Consider the following 16,958-nt stretch of genomic DNA (forward strand, 5'->3'; position numbering starts at 1 on the left):
GGCGAACAATCCTATTGAATGAAAGACGGGGTTATCTTGATACGCGGGAATCCTGATACGTATCTCAAACAATTCACTTATCACCGACTCGAGTACTTACATGCAAGTACCAACAAGCAAGTACTCCACATGTATCTACATGTGCATAAGTCGTTATTCGGTATCTTATTATCCACCGCGGTGAATATTATTTCTCCCAGGCCCGTTCCCAATTTATCTGTCTCTGATGACGCATTCCGATATTTACGTGTGCTTTACAAGATGTAAATACTTACCTACATAGACATGATGCTGCATTATGACAGCCATTTTGAGTACATACGTGATGTGTTAGGTTATATCGACCACACCTTTCACCCTAAGCTAGAGCCGGCTGGTTAGCCTCCCGAAGACAAAACACATCATACAACTCGACGACTGGGTTAATTAAACTGCAATGCATATAATCTATTCTCAATCTCGTTGACACAACCCTCCACCCCCTCAGACCTAACAACGAAGGCCTAACAGGTCTAGGAGAAATCTTTTACTATGATACATACAGTCAACATTCGAGATGAGAGGATAGAAACCCAGGAAGTCCGTGATAAGGTGTACATACAAGTATATCTAAGCTAGCGCTACAGTCTATGCTAATATTCCTCACGACAAAGAAAAGACCATATATATATCTACTAGAGTTAGGAACAGATAGTATAATACCTCAAGCTTTACCATCTAGCGCTTGAGTGAAATATCGACACAGCAGGCGCTCACTGTCATTTTAAGAAATTTAACTGCTGTCTTTTACCCGACAAGATGATATGTTAACAGCCAAGCTATCAATGCTAAATTTAAACTTAATTCCTATTGGCCAGCTACACCCGGGTGAGTACTCGGGGCAGGTAAGAAGAACCTGAAAATGACTTTTGATGGTAACGACCTCTGATTCGCGGCTGGTGAAAAGCTACACCAAATTGAGCCCCTGCTTGCAGCTTGCATTTTCATGTTCTTATTGCCTGCCCCGAGTAAGGGTAGCATGTCAAAATACCTGGTTCAAATAACAAGGCCCTTCATTGGCAGTGATATTCTCTTCCCATGGTTCGATGGCCTAGGCGCCGGGATACCTCACCTTACACAGATTCTCCTACCCCGCATTCACTCGCTGGTACTATCTGCCCTACTACATGTACCTGCGTGCGGTCGGGGCTTGCGTGCTTCCGCTCTCGCGCAAAAGAAACCATACCACACGCGATCCAAGACAAGGGAAGCGGTGCAGGTGGAACATTACCCTTGCCATATTCCGAATTTTAACTGGCACCTAGGAGATTGAAAGCATACCCTGCATCTATGGCCGCCTGGAACGTGTTAAGATGTCACCAGTAACTAGGATTGCTGACGGTAAAAGTATATACAACCTTCAATTTCTATGGATGGCTACTTGGAAAATCAAAAAGACAACACCGGCTCTATCCGAATACGCGTGAGCGTTTAAATTAGCTCCATGAGAAAAGGCTATCTCCAATTTTAGGAATTAACAGTTATAAGGCTTTCACGGGAAATGTGGGGTTGTATTCAAGTTGACAGCAGTGTATACCTATGAATATAGTGTTCAAAAAGGCTCAATCAATCATTTCCGTTCAGCATCGTTATCGTATACAAAAACCATCTAACTAACCTGGAAGTACTGAATGTGATTTAAGTTGATTCCATTGATCTTTATATATAATTAGAATACTTCTATATATGTATAACAGGAGATTGGAATAAGTAATATGAGCTCTAGAGCCATATAATCGTTTCGAAAAACATTCTGATCAAATATTAAATATCGGCTACATTTAAGTACTACACGGTACTTCTATGTACATGCTTGACCCAAAACCCCGGCAGCTGAATTTCTATAACTCCTGGCTTCGTTATGGTTGAGGGAGCGAATAAAAGCAATAGCATGCAGTAGGCTTACGCATATGCACGGAATTACTTAGTTTGACCCAAAGGGTCTAGGTCATGACTCGATTTAGTGCACATCGGTCCTCCTCACTAGCCCTACTTGGGTCACAATATTTATAAAACTAGGGCCAGTAAGGCTTGCACTATAGCACATATCATCCTATTTGGACCAATATCATGATCACGATATTGAGGTTAGAGTAATACGGTATTCTGGCAACCACAAGAAGCGATTTTTCCAGGATAAGTTACTAATATAATATGGCATCAAAATCTGATATGGAATGTACAATACAACTTGCATTAACAAATAAAAAATTTAAATTTCGACTTGAACACCGCAACATCTGAAGACACCTTTGGCGCGCGGCAATCTACATGTAGCTAGCAAATTTGTTTTATGACAGTACCTTCCCTCCTGATAACTAAACAGGTTAGACAGAGCCTTTAAATCACATATGGTCAAGATGAGAACCCCGCTATTCAGCTATAAAACCTACTTCGGCCTAGTTATTATCGGTGGCGATTATCGGTACGCATAATCATAAACTATCACTCGCTATATGATGCTCCATCGATGATCGTCTCAACTGGGCAGAAGAGATGGGAAAACAGGAGGAGGGACGAAGGTAAGGAGGTAACGAGCGAGACACAAGCTGGTAGCAAATTCAGAAAAGAGGATAGTTGTGTCAAGAGTTAGCTCAACCACGCGTTATTCTATTGCGCACAAAAGACTCAAGGCAAAACTGCAAGAGCGTAATAGCTACTAGGCAACCAGTAGTTGCATCTTATTATTTCAAAGTAAAAGTTTGACTATCCAATCAGATTTGAAAGGGGTACATCACCATATGCGCACCTGGACCCGATTCAAGCTCCGATTTTGGTACATTACACACTAAATATACGCAGGACGCAGGTTACTAGCGTGAGGATAGGCACGAGAATGTTGTGCGGTCTCGCAAGTCTTGTGCCCACCCTCAGGTATGCGACACACCCATCCAATGACAGAGTCGGGAACAGCAAGCTGCCCGCACTGGGTGGGCACGAGACCAAGAGCCAGGCCACCCTACACCATCCGGAAAACCGTCTCCGCTCTACAAAATTCCCTCTAACAAGGTTCATCCAGTCTCATCTGAGGTCTTTTTCTTCATCGCACCCCTGCTTTGCGGTTTCTTCGTCTTCTCATCTGTGTGAGCTCGCTACTCCATAATGTCATGTCAACTCTCCACCTCCCTTCTCCTGCGCTGCGTGTATGGGGGCACAAGCCTTCCTGTGATACTTGATTGCGTTCCTTCTAGACCTCCTCTTCCCATTGAGTGCCCTTTTTCTTTCTTTTGGGTGGCTTTGAAATAGTTCTATAGGGCCGAAGGGTGGACTAGGTTGGATATGCACGCGAAATTAGGACCATTCCTAGAATCTGTGAATCTGCCTTTGGGGTGTGAACCTTCATCTGATACGTAACGATTGGATAATGATCAAGCAGCCTCTAATCAGGGGCAAAAATTTCAGCTTATGTTACTGGGTCAAGCTGTTCCTGTTTAGTCTCTCATAGTCTTTCTGTATTCCAAGCTGTGCATTGATAATGGACACAAGGCAAAATTTAGTTTTCCGCCTTAATTAAAGCGGAAGGTTCCCCATGTACTTATTGAGCTAATCAATCAATCAAAGCGGATGTTTCCCCTACTCAGGGAGCCTTAGCGAGTGATTTCTGGTGCAACAACCAGAAGACAAAACGAACCCCGACTTTTGGAATTAAAAATGAAAGATATAGTGTGGGTGAGCTGAAGTAACCGGATCTGGTGCCGGGATACTGGAGGAGATTATGATTACACAAGATCTTTGGTTGCTAGGTCGGCTGCTTCCACCACTCGTGGTACACCGCTTCACCAATACCGCAGCAAAGCCGTTGAAATGCGGAGAATCTCCTCGTATAGGTTTTTGGTCCGATAGTTCCTATTGAATTTTTCTATTTCATTTTATAAAGTTCTATTATCACATCCCATCACTCGGAATGCTCCGAACTCACCAACTCACCTCTCTCTGTCTATTTTTACGGAGCTGGAGCCAGTCACATGCACTCCCACTTGAAAGATTTCCATGAATAACAAAGGCGCTTAGACCCCATCCTTTATTGGTGAAACGGGGATCGCCGTTTTGCTCTAAATATACTGATGGACGAAGGCCAACCGGATCAGTTCGTAAATAGATGAGTTTATAGTCTTGAAAGCTTCCCAAGCTAGTGGATAGAGGCTTTCACCTCTTCACACGGACAGCTTACGAGAATTAAGCCACAAGAAGTACAGTGATCGAGACCGGTTACCGCGTAGATCCTTCCCCGCCTATAACAGCTGTTCTAGCGAAGAGAATGAACAAGTAAAGGGCGGAGATCGTATTCAAAGGCCTGTATAACTTCGTCACGATCAATGTAGCGAGTGATACCCCATGATTTCAGCTCACCCCATGCTTTAGTCCTACAGTCAATATCAACGCGTAGTGAAATTTTTAAACTTTCAAATATCAGGTCGAACAGGACTATTTGCCGTCGTGCGTGACCAGAGGATCTAATTCAGGTAAGAAGAGCTGGACATTCGAGAACTGTTCAGCTACTACCGGGGTCGGGTATGTACCTATACTTTCCGGTCCATAAATCTTTAAAGTGTGATCATAACATGATAGATAGTCGAACGTGCAATCGTCTGGTCTGTGGAACTGGGTGTGTGGTTAGGTTGGTGATACCTGGGCCGATAACGCAACTTGTGAGTACACCTGGAGGCGACTGAATCTATATATCGAGTTTCTTAGTCTCGACGGTCGTGTCACATTTTCGCAACGGCTCCATTGTTTTTTCTGGTTTCTTTTCCCCGTCATACGGGATAGCAGTCGACAATCAATCTGCAGAGGTTATGGTTTTCCCCGCAACCTCATTTCAATCGTTCACGCTATCAGTTGAGCAGGGATCTCCTGGAGGCAAAATGTAATTAGAGACAAGCACTAGAACGTTGAAGTTTCATTTCACCCAAATTCTGTCTCGCCCATCACCACTGTTCGCTGCACGTGTCATGTCGAGTAAATTAACTTTTCCTCTGTCTGCCGATGAGGTGGCACTGAATTGCGACTGGGAGCGAGAAGGGAAAATAAGATACATACCTCTCTCAGCACTTTGCCTATTTTTTTCACCTGTAAAGTATCTATCCGGTGCATAGTGCCCTAGCCCTACAAGGAGATGGATACATACATGTATACATTGGACCTACAGTTATATCCATGTTCCTTTCCTTCATCCTCTCGAGTAGGTACATACATCGGCGGTGGTGGTTGTAGTTGTGGTTGTGGTTGTTGTGCGTTTGGAACTATCAGCAGGTTTGGGTGGCCCCCGAGAATGTAGTCCAGAGATGATTCGCCAGACGGTACGTACCCCGGATTCCGCACCTTGATCGCTTCGCTTGGTACCGAGGGATGGCTGGATGACTGGATGATGATGGATGGGTGGAAAGGGGAAAAGGCGGAGCCTCATGATTTAACGTCATTGGACCCTGGATTGTTTCTTGTGGGTGGTTGTGAAACGGAGGTGGCTCGGCCTTTGAACCGCGCGTGAAAAGGAAGAGAGGAAGAGGAAGAAGGAGTGGAATGGAGAGTACCGGCGCTTTTAGCGGTTTCTTTCTTTATCACAGGTAAGCGTAAGATGTATGAATGTATAGGTGCCTACAAATACTTCATACGTACACGTACATCTTGTACCTTCACTGGGCATTGAGGGTTACATACATGTACCTACATTGTTGCTTCCTCTTATCGTGAAGGCAACGGTCTAATGATCGGACTTTGTTTATTCATGTAGCGTTTATCCCACGGGCATTGTGCGAGTGTGAGTACTCTAGAAGCTGGTTGTATTACCTTGTACCAGCTGCACGGTAGAAACATACTTTTCAGTTTAATAGGAACATCATGTTACATACTTACTGTATTCGAAAGAAGAATAATATAACCCCGGGGATGATCATACGGTGCTGCGACGATTACTCCCTGAGAGAGAGCTTCCTCGGCGCGGGAGACTGCGTGTCTGTACAATCTAGACAATCATACCATCGAAATTGGAATTTCATTCATACTGTATATGTAGAGGAGTGTGTGTGTGGGTGGTGGTGTGTGTCTGCCTGCCTGCACTTTAGGTGTCGGTAAATATTACTTCTGGTTACTTGCTTTTTTGGCAGCTGCACGGAATAATCAATTCTCTACTATTCTATGTACATGCTCTGGAGTACTCTACACGGTACATGTTCCCTCGGGCTCACTATTGTTACACCTTCGTCATTGTCGAGATCGATATGCACACCGGTAGGTAAATAGAGGCTGAATCATATCACGGTGAGCCGTTGTTTATGTCGCCTGTCCAACACGGACATATCTCGGATGGGGCCAAAAGAAAAGACTTGCTTACATTCGGCAAACTGGTTCTAAAGAAATACGGTGGGGGGAGGGAGTGTCAGAGATGGGCTAACGCTATCTGGTGGCGGTTGCGACAAATTTGGCAACTGGCAGTGCCCGAACCAGTGGCTAAAGAAGCAACGAAGATGTGTGCTGTTCGATAAGAACATTTACCAGCCACTTTGAAACATCTTATGGGAGAAGCGAGAGACAGACAGACAGACAGACTGGACATAGGGATTGTGTGTGTGTTCTCTGCCTACATGTGTGTGTATGCAGATACCAACCACCATCCGTAGGGCAGAGACACAATATATATATGTGTATCAGCATCTTCCCTCTTGACCACCATAACCACAAGTGAATGCAGGTGCCCTGAGTACATAGAGTACTGTACTTAGCTTTCTTTCTACAATTGAGTATTCCTCTGTTTATTCCATCGAGGTTGACACACTATTTCCATCAATCTTCACCGCGCAATTTCCCTCCAATCAACCTGTGGTCGACGCTCTCGGTAGCAACAAGGTAGGAGAGCAACCCCGGTGTCCAAGCGTACTTTACTTCACCACCTCAACATCACCTCCCCCATCTCCTTTCCTCCCATCACTCCAGAAACAATAACAGCCACAAGTCAGCCCAGTCCAGCTAACAACAACAAAAAGCTCAACTCCATCGTCATCCAACCTTTTCTTGCGCCGTTGCCGATTGACAGCCGAACGATCACCACCCCCCCACGCAAAGGATCTAATAGAGGGTAACTAGAAAAAAAAAGCCGCATTTCTAGCAATCTCTCAGAGGCACCCCCCCTCACACCCTTTGCAAACCCCTTTTACCGTCGGTCTCCTCTTTCTTTCATCGCAGCGCCCTAGAAATTACCAACGATTCTATTGCACAACGATCACCGACCTCACTCCTATACCCGCCTGCCCGCCCGCTTTCACGTGGTATCCCACCCCCGCAGGAAGATAGATAGTACGGTTGTCCAGTGTTATTAGCTTTAGAATTACTGTAAGTATCTGGTGCGTGTGTTCATACGTTTCCCTGTGTATCTTCGACTACACCTACTTAGCTTCCTTCTTTTGCTATATTGGTGCCCGCCTAGTACTATTGACGGCTCGCCTCCGTCACTCTGCTACCTCCTATCCCCCATTCTATCGATTACCCGGAGAACCTGCGTTTCATTATTCGCTTGCTTGCCTGCACTCACATAGCTCCTTCTTCCGTACTTGTTTTCTCTTTCTTGTGAACACTCACACAATCTACCCTCCCAGTACCCATACTTTGGACCTCCACGCGCATCTCATCACGTCCCACGAAATAATCCAAAAGATCGCGAGCTACTCATTGTTCTTTGACAGACCCCTGCGTAACTTTTAATGTCTCTACCCTCGTCCACTCCACACTCCCGCTTCCCAACAGCCCACTTTTTTGTTTCATCATCCACTCGTCGTTATCACCACCTAGCCCCCTTCATATCTCTATGCTTCATCTGGGCTTCTTTGGCCTCTTCAGAAGGAAAACTTTTATTGACCCGTACTACGTGATCATTACAGACAAGTCGAGGATCCATAAGCTTTCGAAGGAATCCCACGAGAATTTCCAGTAAATCAAGACCACTAGAAAATTGGCGCCAAGTGGGAAAGAAAATAAAATGGTTGTTGCCACTATCAAGTAGGTTTTCCCGCCAGTAAATCGTCGTTTACTCCTAATTTGAAGATGGCTTGGAGCTGTGATTGGTGGTTGGTCCCAGTTTCGAGCTTGGTGACCCTCAAGTGATATCAACAAAGATGAACAATTGATGGGGGTCACAGCTCGCGGATGACCCATTCGTTGCTACTACAACTGCTGTTGTCACTAGTGCTACTGCTACTGCTGGTGGTGCCCTGAGCGGGTTGATAATAAAATAGGTGCTTACCATTCCGGTCTATAAATATTAGATGTGTTGTCGTCGGTGACGGTGCCGTCGGAAAAACCTGTCTCTTAATCTCCTACACGACCAACAAATTCCCCAGCGAATACGTCCCAACCGTTTTCGACAACTATGCTGTTACCGTTATGTAAGTTCTACTCTTCTCTTTTTTCTCTTCTTTCATTGTTTGGGGCGGCTTGAGGATGGAAACATGCCATAAATTGCCATTTGTTGAGCTGTGGAGGGGATTGTGGTGTGTGTTTTCTGCGCGCGGAATATTGGAGAGCTATTTGGAGTGGAATCTATTCCAAGGGACTTTTACCTCCTGGCCACGCGCAAGAGGAGGGTAAATGGCATCATCTTTGGGAGCCGAAGAGTCAACTCACAATGAACTTTCACACCACCTTGACGAGCTTTGGACCAACACAAAATTCTCCAACCATTGACCGCGACAACTTACTTCTCCATTCGATTGCGGTCTCTCTTTTTTGTGTGACGTTGTATTTTAGATGACGCAGTGCAATATGTGCTAATATTCCTTTTCTGAATAGGATCGGAGATGAGCCATATACCCTCGGACTCTTCGATACCGCTGGGCAAGAGGATTACGATCGCCTACGGCCCTTGAGTTACCCGCAAACCGATGTTTTCTTGATTTGCTTCAGCGTCAACTCTCCCCCGTCCTTCGAGAACGTCAAGGAGAAGTGGCTCCCGGAGGTCAGACACCATTGCCCGGGGGTTCCTTGCTTGATTGTTGGTAAGCTTATAAACCACCGATCATCCGATTTCTGTGCTTGTCATTTACTCATTAACGAATTATTATTACAACAGGCACCCAGGTCGATCTTCGCGATGATCCCGGTGTGATTGAGAAGCTCGCGAAACAACGGCAGGCACCCATCAGCTACAAGCAGGGTGAACAGCTTGCAAAGGATCTATCCGCCGTCAAGTATGATACTCCCACCCCTCCAACCAAGTATGCGATATTCTATTTGTCGGCCTAAATTCTTTTACTACATCGACTCTTTCCGGGTTTCGCTCAAAAATGGTGAAAGTCTCGTTTGATGCTGACAACGTTTTAGGTACGTTGAGTGTTCTGCTTTGACCCAGAAGGGTCTTAAGAACGTATTCGACGAGGTATGCTTGCCTTTATCTCCCTTTCTTTCGCCAAGAGGGTTAACTAACGCAATAATAGGCGATTGTCGCTGCTTTGGAGCCACCTCCACAGAAAAAGCCAAAGAAGTGTGTCTTGCTTTAGAGGTATGTCTTGCAAACGCTTCCTGCATCCCCGGATTCTGACTAATTACTAGACCAGGATGTAAAAACATCTAATCGTCGATTTTTCTCAACGTCAATCACAAAAAATCATCGAAATCTTTAGTTTCACCTTCTCGTCAATATCCGTCCCCCACTTCACCTTCACATAGCCGCCACTATCAAACCAGCTTCGATTAGATCACCACATCGATATTACATTAGCATGGACCAGCTTTTGTGCGCCCCAATTATTGGACTGGTTAACTTGGGTTGGTGATTGAGAATGGGTGGTTAGTTCTAACTTTGGTGGTGCTTATTAACACTATCAATTTTACTCCTTTTTTCATGTTTTACATATCGTGGGTGGGTGTTTTATCTTTTTTTTTCTGTTTCTTTTTCTGGTACGGCCCGTATTTCTTTCACACGGATAGTTTTAAGTTCTTTTTTCTTTCCATCTTTTCTTTTTTATCTTTCTCGACAAGTATTCCCATTTTCTCATGAGTTTGTGTCTCACTCTTATTGCGGTTGTATGGCCTTCTGCGTTTTTGAAAGCGGAGTTCTCTTCCTGTTTTTGATTGAGAAAGGCGATCTTGTCATCTACGTATGTGTAGGATTGGCGTAAACCTCATGGTGAGAAACCGGGAAAGCAGGGTGGGGTTACGTATGACTTGATGCTGCTCACGATGAAGTTGTGTTTTTTCTGATGTCCCTTTTTTTTCTTCTCTTTTTTATTTTTCGCACTGTCGATTTTTTTTGTTATAGTAGAGACTGGCGGGCGGGTGGGACTCGGGGAGGAATATGAGGACTAAGATTTTTGTGTTTTCTTTTTCACTTGGATGTATACCTTCAATCTTTTTCAGGTGTTGTGTATGTGTGTTTATTTTTTCAGCCAGCTAGTTCCGCAAGGGGCGTTGCGTTTTTTTTTTTTTTTTTATTTCTTTTATTTAGATGATTGGTTTTTCTGTTAGCTACTGTGTACTATCGATGTCTACCAGCTTAGTTTCTTCCTTCCCACCTTCTGTTCTTGAAGTGGGAGAAGGAAATGAAAATTTTCAAGGTAGAAGCTGTGGTATTTGGTTGTGTCTATGTAGTTAGTTGAGACTTTAAATTGATGAGGTCGAGTGTCTGCAGGTGGTGTGCAATTATATAATTTGAGGAATCTCTAGGCCTTGAGTTGCAGCTGCTTGTGTAGCTTGTAAGCAAACTGGCAAATGATAGCTAGGAGAGAATTGTACTGGTCTCTTGGTAACTGGTTGGAACTGTATTGTACAGATATTTAGTCCACTGTCCACTCAGGTCCTGTTTGTATAGGGAAGCAACGGCCAGTCAAGGAAATATGTCCAATTGCACAACAGGAGCTATTAAGTACAAGCTGTTTCAGGGTTGGACCAAGTAAAGCTTTCTAACTGGATGCGTGATCATTGGCCTGCCATAGTCAGCGGACAAAACATACACAGGGAAAGGACCTGATACAATTCCCATGAGCCTAGGGGAGAAGCTTCAAAGAACCCCACCTCCATACCGCCTGTGCACGATGAAAGGTAGTTGGCCTCTTAACAAAATGCGGCCGGCGAATGAGGGCGTGGGATGGACGCGAGATCTCGGTTGAATCGAGGCAGCTCGGGTCTCGAGCTCGAGTATCTGCCGGTTCGCCTTCGTGGTTTCATTGCGAGAGATTTAGCAATTGAGGCAGCAAGTAGGTAGGTTCGATCGGGACTATTTATGGCCATGAGTCGTGGGCTTTTTCAGTTTTCTATTAACGTTGTCATCATCGTGAGCTATGGACACCAAAGGAAGGTCAATGATCGTAGCACTTCTCCGTATACTCTGCTCCTAAATTTGAGGTCTTTCGCACCGAGGATTTGCCGTGCCGGTCGTCGCGCGAGAGTAGGCTCCAGAAATATTGGAGGGTAGGGGTATTGAATGAGAAGAAGAATGGACGGTAATAGTATTTTGTTAAGCCTGGCTGCTAGCTGGTCCCACGGTTCTATGTAGCTAGTAAGCTCGGTCGACTTTGTAGTGCTTGTTATGTGCATGTAGATATTTTCTATTGCTGCTGTGATTTTATCGGTGGTGAATTGTATGTGCTAGAGACTAATTAATGTGATGATCCACCCGTAGGTTAATTCTCCGTTGTATTATGTTTCTGTAAGAGTTGTTACATTAGCGGTCATGAACCATAGGCGCTAAAGACCAATAATCACACTCAACCGTAGGTTCTCGCCGTCCTGGGCATCTTCCAGTACATCCTCATCTTCATCTTCACCCTCCCCCTGGTGAAGTGTATATTATCAAGAGTAGGATCTGATAACTGGCAAGACGTGATTTATTGCAAAGGTCAACTATTTAAACTAATCCACAATAAAGACAGGTATCGTCCAACTACTTGGATGGACACATATATGCCCGCTCCCTCAAATCACCAGGTATCCGCTCAGACTGCCGTTGGTGTCCTTTATCGATAGTATTTAGGGCTGTGGTTGTGGTTAGGAGATAAAACTAGGGAGCGTACGTATTTACCATTATCGTGAATAGTCAAGCCCGGTTGCTGGTGCTTCCTATGAGATGTGCGAGTGTAATAAGACTGTGTCTCGATCTCGACTTTTGGGCTCGTGAGAAAGGCCTCCTTCCCGTGGAGCAAGAGAGCATGAGGATATCCGTTAAAGTGTTTGTGTTAGCGCTCGCGAGCTACGAAAACTACATGTACTAGGGTGAATAAGCAATGTAACTTCTGGCCAAGAGCGAGTAAGAATAATGAGCAGCTTCGTCAAAGTATACGAGGCTGGAGTGAGCCAAAGCGGTGCTCTTCTCTGGTGAGGTTTCCTTAATGGTGATGAACCAAAGGAGCACTGAAGACAAATAAATGGTGATTTTTATTGTAGTTTTTTGCCTTTGGGACATAATTCTTGTATAGAACGCTGCGTAATTAAAAAAAAAATACTAGAAAGGGAGAGGACACAACTCCGGGCATGGGGACCGACTGCCGGCGTCGAGTGCTCTGGGACAGAGGCCCGAGCAAGACCACGGGAACCGAGCACTTACCCGTAATGTGAGCGTGAGCTGTGGAGATTTTTTAACTGCAGTGTTATTAGAGACCGACTATTATAATATCCGCCTCCTCGATGATTATCGTACAGCAAACGACGGAGCGCAGAAAGAACACATCTTGATCAACTAGCTGCTGGTTTCAATGGGGCAGGGGCTAGAGCTGAACTTATGGGGTGGTATCAAGTCTTTTCAGGCTGTGATATTAGTAGGGGGTGGGTACTGGAGATTAATGGTTAGTCTTCTCCATAGCTTTCACCTCTTCCGCTGAAAGCCTTCACTCCCTAACCATCGCGTGAACTACTACGATCTCCCCAGAACAGGTTCGGGATGAATTCCAGCGCAGAAAAGGGGAAATTCACCGCCAAAATACCATACTCTAACCACTCTGCCATTCTTCCTGGCCCAAAATTGGACCCAGTCGCACTCACTAGAAAATCAGCAGCAACTTTTCCAATCATAGTTAATCACTCGGCCTACTTGGCGCGCCAGCTGGCCCGGATATCAGCCAGCTAGGCATAAGCGGTGGACGAAGACGTGGGGTTGCGATGAAGGCTGGTAGGTGGTGTTGTGGGTTTTGTGTAGTGGCCGTCTTTTGGGATTGTGGGGCACAAGAGTAGGGTCGGAATTCGAATAGGAAGAGATCATGGGTGGGGAAAATATAAAGAGAGGAGGGTTTAGAGGCGTTTGTACGGGCAGTCTTGTGGTGGCGGTACGTGGCCATACGCGTGGAAAAGATGGAAGAGGAGGAGGTGTTGGTGGTGATATGTTTTTCCGGGATTTGGAGGAGGGGGATCGATTGAAGAAGATCTAGACTCGAGGGTGGAGCCGGCAAAAGGTCATTGGCCCGTACGGTAAGAATTCTCCGTGAATAGAGAGAGAGACGCAGAAACTATGTAGATAGCTCAGGCTTGAAAGATGTTGTAAAATGGAGGAGGGGGTACGCAGAAATGAACAGAAGGTGAAGGGCTATTCCCGCGTGCGCGTTGTTCTGCTGCGCGTGGAGTCCGCGCACGGTGGGGATCGACCATGTCGAGTGATATTCTATGATTTAAACTCTCGTCCGTACGACTCACACAGCAAAGATGGATATCTTTCTTATTTGCGATACGTGTTCTTTGTCCATCTTACACAGACATGGCGCTGATCCTTCCTCTCTTCTTTGATTCATCTAGATCTCTGTATGCATAACCTTCTCTGCACAACCTCTCCCACTTTTAATTGACAAGAGCTAATAACTAACTACATCTGCTTGCGCACCCAGTACTTCTACGCAGGGGTGATGTCTAACGAATACCCGCTGGTAGCCTCCGTGATCGTCAGCGGGATCGTAAAGGCACCACCCGTCACGGTATACACAGTGTCCGAGACAGTCACAATCTGCGCTTCCGTGACCTGCGCCCTGAAGCTCACCCACGGATACTTCTTTACCACGACTCTCGCCCGACCACGCGAAAACGCCCCCGCGGGCAATCCATTTACCTGAATATCATAGGTCCCAGTCACCGCATTCGTCCCCGCAATCACCGAAGCCTTCCTCTTACTCGCATCCCACGTCGCAAACACATCAAAATAGTCATCAACCGACCGCTCGCTCGCAACACGAACACCCGTCTGGGACTGCTTGTAGTACTTGTACAGATGCCACTCACCCGTCGGCCAGTATCCACCGGACGAGTTGCTGTAGGTGCCGCCGTTGGTATCGTCTGGCTTCCCAACGAGCGACGCCATGTAGTCGTGGAGTGCGCCGCCGGCGGCCCAGTTTGCGCGCAGCCCGTAGACGTCACGGCGCTCGAAGGTGGAGATGACCCATGCGGAGTAACCGGGGTTTTGGTCCTCGGGAGGTGCGCTGGAGGGCTAATATTTAGCTGTGTTCAAGTGGGAGCGCGGGTATATGGGGGTGGACTTACTATTCATTGATACTCAGCGGTGATCCTGTCGGGAGCCCGTACTGAGTGAGTAGCCCGTTCATCTGCGCAATGCTCCACTCTGGATCATTTCCGATTCCCCCAGCCTGGAACAAGCAATGGTATCTACCCCCCATACATCAGTGTCCCTTCTATGTCTCTGCCACCACACAGGAAGAATAACTTACGACCAGTACTCCGGCACGGACCCGTTCGTCTTGACATACTGGAAAAAGTCCGGCCACCACCCGGCATTCGACATCTCCGTCGCAAACGCCGGCCCGCCAATGATGACACTCGCCGGTAGAAGCGGGCGCAGACGGTGGTATGCCCACCCCCACGCCTTTAGCCACTGCTCCTTCGACCGGTTAAGCCAGAAGGCCGAGTAGTCGGCCTCATTCCAAAGCTCGACAATGAGGCCCTGCGTCATGCCTAGACTGTTGATATCGGCGGCGACACGCAAGAGGAAGGCATCGTAGGAGCTCCAGTCGTCGTTGTCGCCGGGAAGAGGGTCGGAGGCAACTAAGAGGCCATCTGCGCAGGTGTAAATACATGTTAGACGCTGTGAAGCTGCTTTCTGTCAAGATAAAGGGGGGGGGGGGGGGGGGAGCTTACCGCCGCCCCAAAGGCCCGAGTTGAGCATGAAGAAGTTTCCGCCGAGCTCTCGGAGCTTCAGGTAGTTTGAGTGGACAGACTTAATACGAGCCTGCAATGACAAATATATCAGCGCCCGTCGTTCAACCAGATCCAGGGACAATGCTCAGTAGCTAGTACATACGACATAGTCTGCCTCGCCGCCGACCCACCCCTTCCCGGGGACCTGCGACCCCCCACCGCGGCCATGGTTGATGCCAATGTCGGTGAAGAAGTGCTTCGGGATCTGCCAGGCGTCGGTGTCGGGGATGCCGTAGAGGATGCCGCTGCCGTACTGCTTCGGAGCACCGCGGGTCGTGCTGAAGTCGATTGTGGCTGTACATGGAGGGTTAGTATGATTGCATTGAGGTCTGGAAGAAGAATAGAAGGTGCGTACCAATCTTGTTGGCGTCTCGTTTGGACACAGCTGCGGCGTTTGAGAACACAGCGAGGCCGAGGAGGGAGAGATGTTTGAACAACATGGTGGCGGAAGACGAGGAGCTCTGGCTATCTGCAGACAGGAGAATTAAGAGTTTGAGATGGAGATTAGGAGCTTTATAGGCCTCCCGACGAGCTCATAGCCCAGCCCAGCTAGTAGTGGTACTAGTATTCTGGGGTCATCTCGCCCGGAGAAGAAAAAATACTAGGCTACGGAAGCTAGCTGGATAGCTTGGAGTCGCGATTTAGCCCTCAAGATGTGCCAATACTGGCTTTTGGCTATTATCAGATGATGGGATATTACTTCCTTGCTCTGCTCTGTGGGGAAACCTTCATGTAGCTTAGGTTGGAGTACTCGGGAGCCGGCCGGGGGGCGGAGAAATCCCGAGGGTTGATGTTTGGCTGGGTTGGATGGAAAATGTGGTAGATTGATCATTGTGGTTGCGGTTGTGGTTGTGGGTAGTAATTGTAATTAATTGCAATGGATGAATGTGGTTAGACATGCGCAATATGGGCTATGGACTACTATTTGGACTTGTTGGATTCACTGGAACTCCCGTGGGATATTTTTTTTCTTTGGAGGTAATAGAGAGACGCTCGTTGTTTCTCGTTATTTTATTTATGAGACATGTAATTGAATACGGCTTTGGTTCATTACTTGATTGCATATTATGAAGAACATGTATTATTAAAACTCTACTCTCGACATACACCTATATTTACTATTAGTCGCAACATCTCTTTCACCGCTATTCCCATACCATACTACACCACAACTCCAAAACCTACCTAGTGCAGTAATAATACCAAGCTTCCACAAAGCGAGCGCTCCCGGGAACATCCCGGGCTGATCCCGCACACGGAACAATGCAGGCCGGTTGCGCCACGCCATGGAGCATGTACCGGCCTTAGCTTACCTGGTTAAGTTTCTTTCTGAGAGTTCGGGATATGATATGATATTATGATGCGTTATATGTCAGGGGCCCATGAGCTAGCGATGAGCTGATGGTCTAGATGGCGGTGGGTTTCCCCGCAATATTATGTGGGGTAGGTATATTAGGCATCTTTTTTTTTTGTTTACTTACCAGTAGCTTTAATTTGGGATTGAGTGTGAAGGGAAGTAGGGGTGCCGGATCTTCGTTGGCTATGGATGGCTATAGCCCGGTGTCGGGCATAACTCGGTGGGGGAGGGATAGGTAGGTTAAGCATTTCTGTAGTTAATTTAGGCTAATGTGGTTGTTCATCTCGAGATGGGATGTCGATGTAGATATCATTACCCCACTACGAACGCAGATGGACGGTTGCTGGTGAATATTAGCCTGTGTGGAGAATGCCGACGGGCTGGGATTGGGATTGGGGTTGGGGATTTGATTTGGGTTATTGGTATGTATGGGGATAGGTTACGGTAATGA

At 46.6% G+C, this 16,958-nt stretch overlaps 4 protein-coding genes across 4 annotated transcripts; 1 reads left to right on the forward strand and 3 right to left on the reverse strand.

Moving 5' to 3' along the window:
* Positions 1-2,827: 2,827 nt before the first annotated feature.
* Positions 2,828-3,245, reverse strand: LAJ45_05677 (uncharacterized protein; the record flags this gene model as incomplete). The annotated part of the gene is made up of 3 exons (XM_046115246.1): positions 2,828-2,998; positions 3,089-3,131; positions 3,199-3,245. 3 exons carry the CDS (start codon positions 3,243-3,245, stop codon positions 2,828-2,830), a joined length of 261 nt encoding a protein of 86 aa, XP_045971768.1.
* Positions 3,246-3,778: 533 nt separating this feature from the next.
* LAJ45_05678 (uncharacterized protein) lies at positions 3,779-4,394 on the reverse strand (the record flags this gene model as incomplete). The annotated part of the gene is made up of 4 exons (XM_046115247.1): positions 3,779-3,898; positions 3,967-3,976; positions 4,253-4,333; positions 4,390-4,394. The coding sequence occupies 4 exons, from the start codon at positions 4,392-4,394 to the stop codon at positions 3,779-3,781; spliced, it is 216 nt and encodes a 71-aa protein (XP_045971769.1).
* Positions 4,395-8,008: 3,614 nt separating this feature from the next.
* LAJ45_05679 (uncharacterized protein) lies at positions 8,009-9,588 on the forward strand (the record flags this gene model as incomplete). Its single annotated transcript, XM_046115248.1, has 8 exons — positions 8,009-8,028; positions 8,295-8,414; positions 8,818-9,023; positions 9,098-9,215; positions 9,349-9,403; positions 9,462-9,467; positions 9,525-9,526; positions 9,582-9,588. 8 exons carry the CDS (start codon positions 8,009-8,011, stop codon positions 9,586-9,588), a joined length of 534 nt encoding a protein of 177 aa, XP_045971770.1.
* A 4,249-nt stretch (positions 9,589-13,837) lies between these two features.
* On the reverse strand, positions 13,838-15,590 carry LAJ45_05680 (uncharacterized protein; the record flags this gene model as incomplete). The annotated part of the gene is made up of 6 exons (XM_046115249.1): positions 13,838-14,417; positions 14,479-14,601; positions 14,664-15,009; positions 15,091-15,181; positions 15,254-15,444; positions 15,506-15,590. The coding sequence occupies 6 exons, from the start codon at positions 15,588-15,590 to the stop codon at positions 13,838-13,840; spliced, it is 1,416 nt and encodes a 471-aa protein (XP_045971771.1).
* Between the last annotated feature and the right edge of the window lie 1,368 nt (positions 15,591-16,958).

This window comes from Morchella importuna (genome assembly GCF_003444635.1).
Source record: "Morchella importuna strain M04M26 chromosome Unknown Morimp01GS015, whole genome shotgun sequence".
Classification (NCBI taxonomy): domain Eukaryota; kingdom Fungi; phylum Ascomycota; class Pezizomycetes; order Pezizales; family Morchellaceae; genus Morchella; species Morchella importuna.